The following is a 12,090-nucleotide window of genomic DNA, read 5'->3' as shown; positions in this document are numbered from 1 at the left end:
AAAATCAAGCAATCCAGAGTAGTCTGCAAATATATATATACCCATCTAATTTTTCCTAATAGAGGAAACTATTAAAACTAGAAGCTTTTCCCCAAGTGTCTAACTTCATAAAAATCTTTATGTGGACTGCCATGCACCAATCTCTGTAAGACAAAATTCAGCCAAAACAAGGATTAATAACATCCTCAGTCAAAGTGCAGAGGGCTCCACTGCAGAATGAACTGAATAAATCTTGTAAGATACTACATGTAAGGAGACCAGTACACGTTCCATCACTGATGATGCTGCCTGCCGATAATGTGCTCACTGACGCCTGTCAGCTGAGATCTGATGTCAGTGCTGCTCCTGCTTATCGCACAACACTAGGCAAAGAATATAACCTTACCATCCTCAGTCTGTCATCTGCTATGTGTAGATAATAAATGAGTGTTCATGTGAATTCATTAGTTAATGTTTTCAAGTCCTAGGGAAGTGAGTTATTAGTGAGTCACAGTAACTGACTTCATGCCATTTCAGACTCTTCATCAATGCTGAATGAAGTGCAACCAGATGAATCAACATAATGGTTGAATGAGGTCCTAAACCAATGGTCACCTTCACTGTGCCATGAAGGTGAAGTAAAGACAGTTTAAAGCAGACAGTACTATGCTGGTATACTTGATAGGCACAACTTCGAGAGAGTGTTTCCATTGATGAAACTTCAACAATACTTACAGAATACCTACTATGCACAATAAGCATTCTGGAATAGACAGAACCCAGATTTTATGATCAAGGTTTGTAAAACCTAGTTTTAACTATGGCTTGCAAAGGCAGTTATCCTATTGAAAGCGATATGTAGTCAACTTAAGTCCTTCTCTAACTTGAGCCTGATTCTGTGGGTAATTTGCAATAATTAGAAAACTATGCTGGGGATCAGATGTTGTTCAGTGGCTAAGCCACTTCCAACTCTTTGCGACCTCATGGACTGTAGCACCCCAGGCTCCAGATGAGATCAATACAATTTACAATACCTCATGAAATGTAGTTAGATAGTTCTAAGTTTGAGATGATCTGGCTGACTCTCTAGGATTTATAACACTACTTTGTCTTAACGTTATCAACAGCCAGGATATGTTAGGTCTTTGTATGTGAGGAATAAAGGTCCAGTGGCAGCACCAATACCAGCTGTCACAGGGAAAAAGACCATAAAAAATGTGAAAAATCCACAAAAACAATCACATTCCTTAGTGAAGGAGACTTACTTAAGGTTCCAGGGTACAGCATTTATCTACTTAGATAGATATGCTTTGAGGGGAGATTATTACACATACACATATACCAGACTCTTTATACACACACTCATTCCAAGTCACTTATTTGCCTTCCCAGGCTATTTGGCTGAGTTAGGCCACACAGATAAAGATAAAATAATTGGCACTATCTCAGCTGCACTGAAGAGCCAAATTTACTCTAAAAGCTTTCACCTGAATCACCAAAGGCTGTAGAAACACAAATACCTACGTACATTGGAATCACTAAAGATTTCTGAGTCTTCACATTCACAGCAAAGTAACGCTGCAGATTCACTGTCTTCCAGGTGAGAACTCTGTAACACAAACAAGATTATTTCAGAGATCCAGATACTGGGGCCATAAGCATGAGGAGAAAGGCCAGCAGAAATCACTGTGTTGCTGTTAGCTCATAGGTGAGAAGCTGATTCTGATTAGTAACGGCTGTTTTGGAGAGAATAAACCCAACAAGGTGATTGGTTAGAAAAAGTGAGGCGTGTTGGATTAGCCAAAGCACTTTCTGTGGTTTCCAACTGGGCCATGGGATGTCCTTTTTCTGTAAAGATGTTGCTACTAACCCTTCAGAGTATGTCCTGTGGAGTTCTTCCAGAACAGGGTAGGTTTGTGTTCACTTGTCCTCATATTCAAAGGTACGTATTCGAAGACTGTTTAGAGACAGGCTCTCGAATGTAACCGAGCACACGGTTAGGGGTTCAAACCACTAGCCTAGCCAGCCTCATTAGCCCTGTGCTAACAAGTGTTTATAAGGAGAGCCAAAAAACATGCCCTACCCAAGTCCTACTGACAGATGCCAGAAAACAACTTAAAACCTTTTTTCCACTCTCCAATCTCTTTTTCAAAATCTGTCTAGAAAACAAGTAAGAAAAATGAGACAAAGGGGTGTTACAGTTAGCTAGTAACACAAGAATTTTTCCCTTATGACTAAAAGGAGCCCACACACAAAAAAGCTCCAATTGTGACCCATTAAGTTCCTTCTAATATTTGCTGTTTGGGTAACAGCTGCTGGAAACTTGAGTTATCACTACATAGAGACGTATACACTTATGTCATCAAAACTTCACACTACAATATGATGCACCAATCTCACTTCCGGGTACTAATCCAAAAGAATAGAAATCAGGGTCTTGAAGAGATATCTGCATCTTATTTTAAATGTTCTTACCACAAAACAAACAACAAAACCCCTAAGAGCCTAAGGAAACTTTTGGAGTTAATAGATATTTTTATTACCTTAATTATCCAATGATGGTTTTCATGGATGTATGCACATGTCCAAACTCATCAAATTGGATATGTTAATTATGTCGAGTTTTTTGTTTATCAATCAGATCTCAATAAGTCTATTAAACAAAAAAACAATTGTCACTATCTGTGGCTGAAACTTAATCATACACAACTACTTTATGGCTATCATGGTTGACTGATATTTTGTATTTTCAAAGCTGAGACTGTGTTTCAACTCGTAGAATACTCGTAGAGATGAGTTTTAGAGTGCAGATAAACAGAGTAAAGTTCAGAGTTCCTACTTCTGGTAATTGCCTTCTCCTGGTTTATTTCCTTCTTATCTTTTCCTACCCTGATCCTTTGCCTACTTTTGGTTTTTGTCCTTACAACCAAGTTTCATATTCCATTTCTCCTTTCTCTCCCTCTTTCAGAAAGTAAACAAACAATTAAATATTTAAAACCATTTTTAGGTCTTGCAAATGCAAAGTCTCTATTTCTTACTCCCTTGCATTTTGGAGGAGGAAAAAATAAGAATATTTATTCTCCTTTGTCTTTAAAAAAATCAGTCTACAAAATATGTGACTACCTCTGAAAGTCATATTAGAAAAGCTAAAACATTAATAAATAACAAAATATCTGAAGGAAAAAGGCAGAGATCAAAGCTGCTTTCAATTCTCCCAAATTCTTATATCACAACAGATATAACATAAATGATATCAAGCATATCAAATGTGGTTTGTCACTGCCAAGAGAGAAAAGTACACATTAATTAATCCTAATTATACTAGTTGACGATTTTTAGGTTTTCATTCTTGTATATATTGCAGCATGGTTACATGAGCTCTTCCAAAATGACCTTTCAAGAAAGAGGTTCCTTTATATAAAATGGACTATTGGCCATAAAAAAATTGAATTTCTGCCATTTGTAACTACATGGATAGACCTGGAGTGTATTATGTTTAGTAAAATAAGTCAGAGAAAGACAAATATTGCATGTAATCACTTATTTGTGGAGCCTAAAAAATAAACAAATGTATATAACAAAACAGAAACTGACTCTCAGTTATAGGAAACAAACTAGAAGATATCAGTAGAGAGGGAAGGAGGGGCCAGATAGGAGTATGGGATTAAGAGATACAAACTACCATGTATAAAGTAGATAAGCAACAAGGATATATTGTACAGCACAGGGAAATATAGTCAGCACTGTGTAATAACTTTAAAGGAGTATGAGCTATAAAAGTATTGAATCACTATGCTGTACATCTGACACTAATATTGTAAATCAAATAAATTTCTATATTAAAAAAGTAAGAGGTCCTATAATGACATCTGCATTCCTAAAGTTATTTTAAGACTTTCTTACCTACTTATTAATTGAAATTCAATTAACTGCTTATGACTATTGATAGGAGAAATTCCTACATACTGAGGTATGTAAAAGTCATTCTGGCTTGTACATGATTTAACTGGAATTTTATGCTAACTAAAACAGCTGTTCGTGGCCTATCAAACATACATTGTACATCTGCTTTAATCATTAAAAAAAAATAAGGTGCACTGACCAGAGGTACGTAATGTCCATGTTAAAAATAAAGATTAAATGCCTTCCTTCCAGTGCTGGTACTCCCGTGATGATAAATACGAGTTCCTTCCCAGGAGCCAAGGCCATATTGACTGGCTGTGTACATGCTGATTTGTTTTTTTAAATCTTGAAGAAATGTGTCTCTGACTTGTCTGATGTTCTTTGTTCTGACAAGGTATAAACCTAAGCTGAAATCCATGCTCCTCTGGAATGGTTCCTCACAGTTCTCTGAGAGGCTGTCTTTTGGGCTATAGCCCTCAGTTTGGCTGAAATCAAACTTTTTTTATTCCTATTATAGACTATTTATTGATTATTTGCACTGACAATATAAAGGGTTTATTCTAAGAATGAATGTTTAGGAACTCTATTAATATAATTTAGCATATAATTAAGAAAAATGAGAAAAAATATATGATTATCTAAATAAATAGTAAAAGACATTTGATAAAATTAAAGGTCATTTTTGGCTTCAAACATTTTTAGTAAGCTAGGAACAAAAGATGTTTCCTTAAACTCAGTCCCCAGGTGAATTTAGTTTACATCTAGTACTTCTCAGGTGGGTAGGCCCTTGCCTCAACCTAAAAGTAGGCCCTTCTCAGGTGATCTTGCCTGAATTTCATGTTGTAGAAAGTCCTCCAGTGCTTCTTCTGACATGACAACAGTGACTGTGCCAAGTCTGTAGTTCAGGTATCAATTTTCTTTTCCTTTCTTTTTCATCTTTCCTTCCTGTCTCTCTTTTTACAATATTCCTTTGGCCATTTTCAGTATGAATTTTGAAGACAATAGAGTCAAACTGTTAACAATATTCTTGCATTGGAAATATCAAGCCCAAATCTTAACTAAACTGAGTTTATATCCTGATTCTGGCACTTACTAGTCACATGATGTTGAACACATTAATTAATCTTTCTAAGCTCAGTTTCTTCATCCATAAAAATGGGCACAACAATAGCATCTATCTAACAGGGTCACTGGAAAAATTGTATGAGAGATGATGTAAGAAAAACACTTAGCATAATTTAGCTACTCATGTTGGTAATACTACTGCCGCCAATAATAATACATATTACTAGAATAATAATAATCTCCTCCCTGAAAGTAAAACACTTACACATTTGGGCTAAGTTCTCTTTCAAAGGAAATTTTGCCATCAAGGGAAATTTTGTTTCCACAAAATTTTAAGTGTTTCACTTCTAAATCCAGACAAATTTGCATTCCCTACATAACCTTGAAGTATTGAACTCACAATGAGGATTCATTACCACTTATTGTATCCCTACTAAGAACTAATGAGCACTTTACTTGGTTCTAGATTAGCTATAGTAAAACTCCAAACAAAAGGGAAAGATAACAAGTTCCAAAAATAGTTTTTTATGAAGATGCAAAAACCACAAAGATAAGATGTGGCTCGGCGGAAATATGGCCCTTTGGCCAAGAATCATTTGGAGAAAAACAGGGGCTAACACTGCAGGTAAGGAAAACACATTCATATATACAAGAAATTTCAATTCGGAACAGCTTCTGAGCAACAATTACAGTAATAAAATGTTGCAATCTTTATGTGGAATGTACGATGCAAAGTCTCATGTATTAAGGAGGATGTTTTGAAGCCTGTTAACTTGTGCAGTTACTTAAAAACTGGCAAGCAGAAGTATTAAGAAATAACCCCATAAGAGCCCAAACTTGTTTCACTGTTGTCTCTTTTATTCTATTTTTGTTACAGGTTATGTGATTTTTAAGAAGCAGAAAACATTTGTGATTATTATGTTTTTACCTTTTTTCCTTCATCTTTTCTCCTTCCAACTTTTTTAGGGGCTCTAATTAAGTGAATAAATTGCAGTTGTTCTTAAAGAATTAGAGACTTTGAAAATATACTTTCAGACAGCAAAAACCAAAACATATGTGTGCCCTAAAGCCTGATGACCACTTGGAGGCTAAGAGCTTTTCACATTTAAAGGTCAGGATAAGAAATAGGTCTTACTTATCCTGACACCGAAGTGTAACTAGACTGAACAAAGCAATTTTATAGCCTAAAGATGTGGTGGCTCAGTCACCTGCAATGTCTGAGCCACCTGCAAAGTCTGCCTGCAGCGCAGGAGATGCAAGAGACGTGGGTTTGATCCCTGGGTCGAGAAGATCCCCTGGAGGAGGGCATGGCAACCCACTCCAGTATTCTTGCCTGGGAAATCCCATGGACAGAGAAGCCTGGCAGGCTCCGGTCCATGGGGTTGCAAAGAGTCAGACATGACTGAAGTGACTGAGCACGCCCACACACACAGATGACCCAGCTGAGAAAATCTTCTCTGCAGTCCCTAACCCCAACTTACACATTTAAAACCATTCTTTCTTTTTCTCCTTTAAAAAAATTGCATTCCCATGACTTGTTTATTTTAGAAGTTTGCACCTTTTCACTCTTTCACCCATTTTGCCCACTTCCTGCTTCTGGCAACTACCAATCTGTTCTCTGTATCTATGAACTTAGTAAAAACATTATTTCAATGTGTACATGGTAAACAAGATTCTGAAGGTGTTGGAGAATATTTGTTTTCTTCCCATCACTGTCCCCCATACCTCCTAGTTCTCTACAACCCCATTCCCAGAAGTAGTCACTATGCTAGTTTCTTGGGTATCTTTTCAGAGATAAACTGTACACATACCCATTACATGTGTACATATTCTTTCTCTAAAATACAAAGTGGAAACACACTGCATCTATTTTTCTGTTATTGCCTTTTAAACTTACCTTTGTTTAAAATGTTTAAAACTGTGGTAAAATAAAATTTATCATCTTAAATGTTTTTAAGTGTAGAGTTCACTAGTGTTAAGTATATTCACATTGTTGTTCAACCAATCTCTGGAACTTCTTCATTCTGCAAAACTAAAACTCTATACCCATTAAAAAAAATTACTCATTTCCCCCTCCCATAGCCCCTGGCATCCACTATTCTACTTTCTGTTTTTATCACTTTGCTTACTCTAGATACCTCATATAAGTAGAATCATACAGTGTGTTCTTCTGAGACTGGCTTATTTTCACTTAGCATAATATCTTCAAGGTTCATCCATGTTGTAGCAGGCATCAGAATTACCTTCCCTTTTAAAGCTGAATAACATTCCATTGTATGTACATGCCACATTTTGTTTATCCACTCATCTATCAAAGGACATTTACTTCATGGTTTTGATTGCTCCATGATATTTCATTGAATATTAACAGATGTTCCATAATTTAGTTAATCAATCTCCTATTATTAGATTCAGGTGACTTGTATTTATTTTCTCATTTGCTATATTATCACAAACTTGATGGCTTAAACAACATAAATTTATTCTCTTATAGTTGCAGGGGTCAGGAGTCCAAACATCAGAATGATGGCCAACCCATGATCCTTCTGTAGACTCTAAGGTAGTGTTATGGACTGAAGTGTGTCCCCCCAACCCCCCCAAATTTATATGTTGAAAGTCCTAATCCTGAGTATCTCATAATGTGACTGTATCTGGAGAAGAGGTAATTAAATTAAAATGAGGTTATTAGGGTGGGCTTTCATCCAGTATGACTGGCATCCTTATAAGAGAAGAAAATCAGGACACAGGTACACACAAAGGAAAGATCATCTGCATACAGAGGGAGAAGACAGATCTACAAGCCAAGGAGAGAGGCCTCAGAAAAAAAATCAATCCTGCTAACACCTTGATCTCTGACTCCCAGCTTCAGAACTGCCAGAAAAGGCATTTCTGTTGTTAAGCCGCACTTGTTAGTTATGGTAGCCCTAGCAAACTAATACAGACAGAATACACCTCCTTGTCTCTTCCTGTGTCCAGAAGCAATCCGAATTTCTTGCTTGTGGCCCCTTTCCTTTATCTTTCAAGTTAGCAAAAGCGGGTTGAGTATTTCTCAGATCACATCAGTCCAACCTCTTCTCTGTCTCCCTCTTCCACATTTTAATGATCCTTATGTTGACACTGTCCCCTACTCTGATAACCCAGGATAATCTGCCTATTTTAAAGTCATCTGGTTTACAACCTGAATTCCATCCAACTCTAATTTCCCCTCTTTACCATGTAACATAATATGTTCACAGATGACAACTCTCTTGGGGGAGTGCATTATTCTTTTGCCTACCACAGAATCTTCTTTCCTGCAACTTTTATTGGAGAAAACAACTGTGTTTTAGAATTTAATACTCACATCAGAATAGTGGGAAATACAAAATTAAGTGACCAAGCAACACTAGAGCTATCTACGGCACTAGTAAAAAAACTTCATTTGGTTTTGGGGATTTCCCTGGTGGTCCAATGGTTAAGGGGGCTTCCCTGATAGTTCAGTTGGTAAGGAATCCGCCTGCAATGCAGGAGACCCCGGTTTGATTCCTGGGTTGGGAAGATCCGCTGAGAAGAGATAGGCTACCCACTCCAGTATTCTGGCCTGGAGAATTCCATGGACTGTATAGTCCATGGGGTTGCAAAGAGTTGAACACGGCTGGGCAACTTTCACTTTCACTTCCAGTGGTTAAGAGTCTGTGCTTTCATTGCCAGGGGCACAGGTTAGATCCCTGGTGGGGGAATTTATCCTATATGCCACTCAGGTGTGGCCAAAAAACAGCTTATTTTTTTTAAGTACATAGTACATGTAGTTCAATAAAAGCTATTTAAAAAAAGAAAAAGTTCAGTTTTCCATATCATGCAGAAAAACCCAAATGAACTTTCCGGCCAACCCAATATTTTTCACTTAAAGAGGATCTTAAAAACCTAGCAGCAACAGTAGAATATTTGAAATGGCTTTTTCTGGATGAGGAATTGGATTTGATCCAACCACAGTATTTTACACAGGCCTCTTTATAATCAATAACACAGATTTGTAAGATAATTGCCTAGTATTAAGGATATAATCCATGGCCAATAATAATTAGACTGAGTCAACCTGACAGTTTAAATTGGAGTGAACTGGTGGTTCCTTCTTCTAAGTATCCATAGTTCCCTGCACATACATTTTCTAACCCTTACCTCACTCTACCATAATTATTTCTATACATACTGCTTCGCTCTGGCTAGAAAGGGGAACTTCTCAAGTTGTATCTCTAGAGCCTGGCACAGAGTAACATTCAATAAATGTTCAATGAATAAGTGACTTAGCATCAGTCATCACAATTCTTCTTTGTTGCCAATAACAATAATACAAATTAAGATGAGCTAAAATCTTTGTGTATAGTTCTGGTTAAGAGACCAATAGTCTTCACAACCCTAAACACATGATGTTTGTTCTTTAATTAGTCATAGTAGTAACAACTCTTACTGAAGAGCCAGCTGTTACATGAGACACTGCCTCCCTTGGGCTCCAAGTCAACACAGAGTTTTTAAGCCAAAAGAGCATCTCCATTTCTCAGAGCTACTTAACAGGTTGGCTTGTCAGTAGCTGAGACTGTCCAAGGATTCATGCCACAGGACTTCCTAACTCTGGCTTGCAGTTAGTCCATTTCATCTGCAAATGTACTGCAGCTCTCTACACTCTTTGTATCTAATTTACAGCCCTTTATAGTAAGCATCAGGAAGCAACAGTTAGAACTGGACATGGAACAACAGACTGGTTCCAAATAGGAAAAGGAGTAAGTCAAGGCTGTATATTGTCACCCTGCTTATTTAACTTCTATGCAGAGTACATCATGAGAAACGCTGGGCTGGAAGAAACACAAGCTGGAATCAAGATTGCCGGGAGAAAGATCAATAACCTCAGATATGCGGATGACACCACCCTTATGGCAGAAAGTGAAGAAGAACTAAAGAGCCTCTTGATGAAGGTGAAAGAGGAGAGTGAAAAAGTTGGCTTAAAGCTCAACGTTCAGAAAACTAAGATCATGGCATCTGGTCCCATCACTTCATGGGAAATAGATGGGGAAACAGTGGAAACAGTGTCAGACTTTATTTTTGGGGGCTCCAGAATCACTGCTGATGGTGACTGCAGCCATGAAATAAAAAGACGCTTACTCCTTGGAAGGAAGGTTATGGCCAACCTAGATAGCATATTTAAAAGCAGAGACATTACTTTGCCAACAAAGGTCCGTCTAGTCAAGGCTATGGTTTTTCCAGTGGTCATGTATGGATGTGAGAGTTGGACGGTGAAGAAAGCTGAGCGCCGAAGAATTGATGCTTTTGAACTGTGGTGTTGGAGAAGACTCTTGAGAGTCCCTTGGACTGCAAGGAGATCCAGTCAATCCATCCTAAAAGAGATCAATCCTGGGTGTTCATTGGAAGGTCTGATGTTGAAGCTGAAACTCCAATACTTTGGGCACCTCATGCGAAGGGTTGACTCATTGGAAAAGACCCTAATGCTGGGTAGGATTGGGGGCGGGAGGAGAAGGGGACGACAGAGGACGAGATGGTTGGATGGCATCACCGACTCAATGGACATGGGTTTGGGTAGACTCCAGGAGTTGGTGATGGACAGAGAGGCCTGGCGTGCTGCAATTCATGGGGTCGCAAAGAGTCGGACATGACTGAGCGACTGAACTGAACTGAACTGATAGTAAGCATCACAGGCTTATTTCTCTATCACTTCTCCTTTCAGAAATAATCTCTCAATCTAAGTTTTCGCCATCCTTCGAAGCACCACTCAAAGCCCAGAATTTCAGGAAGCTTCAAAATGATGACTTCAGCCTCACTGATCTCCCTCTCCTCTGAGCCTTCATGGGCTTGGTAGGGGTTAGCAAACTATAGCCAGTTTTAACATAGCTTGTAAGTTAAGAATGGTTTTCACATTTTTAAATGGTTGTTTTGTTTAGAGAAAAAGCAAAGAAGAATATGCAACACAGACCACTGAAGGCTGGCAAAACCTAAACTTTTACTATCAGGCTTTTAACAGAAAAAGTTTGTGGATCCCTGGCCTAGGGCACACAATCCAATTCAGCCTAATGATAAACTGGGGCTTCCCTTGTGGCTCAATGGTAAAGAACCCACCTGCCAATGCAGGTGATACAGGTTCAATTCCTGTGTCTGGAAGATCCCCTGGAGCAGGAAATGGCAACCCACTCCAGTATTCTTGCCTGGGAAATCCTATAGACAGAGGAGTCTGGCAGTCCATGGGGTCACGAAAGAGCTGGATATGACTCATCGACTAGACAATAGCAATAATGATAAATTGCCTAGAACTGTCTCTAATCTTTGTATGGATCATAGTTTTATCTCCCTGTAATTTTATTGAGATATAACTGACATATAACATTAGTTTAAGGAATACAACATAATGACTTGACATATGGATATTCTGTAGATCTAGGTTTTGCTTTTAATTCTTTGAATGTTCACTTATGATAGTATTTCAGATCCTCTGCAAATGCAACATGACTTGTACCAGCAAATTTGCCCCCTCACACAGAGATAATTTGAATATATTTTTTAAAGCCCACCAAATCCTATGATCTCCATGAAGTTTGGTTTCTTTTATATTCTTTTCCTGATATAACCATCTGTCCTAAAAGGACATGTTTCTGAAATAGAAAAATCCCTATTTTACAAAATGCAGTAATTCTCAAAGTGTGGTGCCCAGACCACCAGGCAACACCTCACTTGTGAACTGGCTAGGCTCCACTCTAGACCTACCAAATTAGGAAATTTGGGGTTAGGACCCAGAAATGTGCTTTTTAACAAGCCCTCCAAGTGATTGTGATACACATGAAGTATATGTTAGAGTCTGAGAGCCAGGGAACTAAAGTATTTGCATCTGTAGATAGCTCTTAAATCCCTGTTTTAGGTCCAGAATGATGGAATCGTATCACTCCAAAACTAACTCTTGATAGCAAAACCGACAAAGGGAAAGTGGTAAGTAAGGAAAGTGGACAATGAGACATAAACACAGTTATTCATATGCACAGGTTATTCAACTTACATAAAGGAGCACTACCTGTATTCAATGAATGCCTATATAAGGTAACTAAGCTTAGGTATTATGGTGGATTCTGAAAAGTAATCACCCACAGAAGTTAAGAACAAATTAAT

The 12,090-nt window shown here is 38.0% G+C and overlaps 1 protein-coding gene across 8 annotated transcripts in view; it reads right to left on the bottom strand.

The window, feature by feature from the left end:
* The window catches only part of SSH2 (slingshot protein phosphatase 2), a 236,835-nt gene that overhangs the window by 173,049 nt on the left and 51,696 nt on the right, over positions 1-12,090 (bottom strand). For 3 of the 8 annotated variants that reach the window (XM_081580217.1, XM_081580219.1, XM_081580233.1), the window contains exon 2: positions 1,508-1,588. The exons of 3 other annotated variants lie outside the window; for them this stretch is intronic. In XM_081580217.1, the coding sequence (XP_081436343.1) occupies positions 1,508-1,588 (81 nt within the window). Of the gene's footprint in view, positions 1-1,507; positions 1,589-2,522; positions 2,633-12,090 lie in introns of all 8 variants that reach the window. 2 more of the 8 variants (XM_081580226.1, XM_081580228.1) reach the window with 1 other exon arrangement.

This window comes from Giraffa tippelskirchi, chromosome 3, assembly GCF_054371585.1.
Source record: "Giraffa tippelskirchi isolate mGirTip1 chromosome 3, T2T-mGirTip1v1.2.pri, whole genome shotgun sequence".
NCBI lineage: Eukaryota > Metazoa > Chordata > Mammalia > Artiodactyla > Giraffidae > Giraffa > Giraffa tippelskirchi.
The sequence above is the reverse complement of the archived record's forward strand: the minus strand, read 5'-3'. Positions and strand labels throughout refer to the sequence as shown.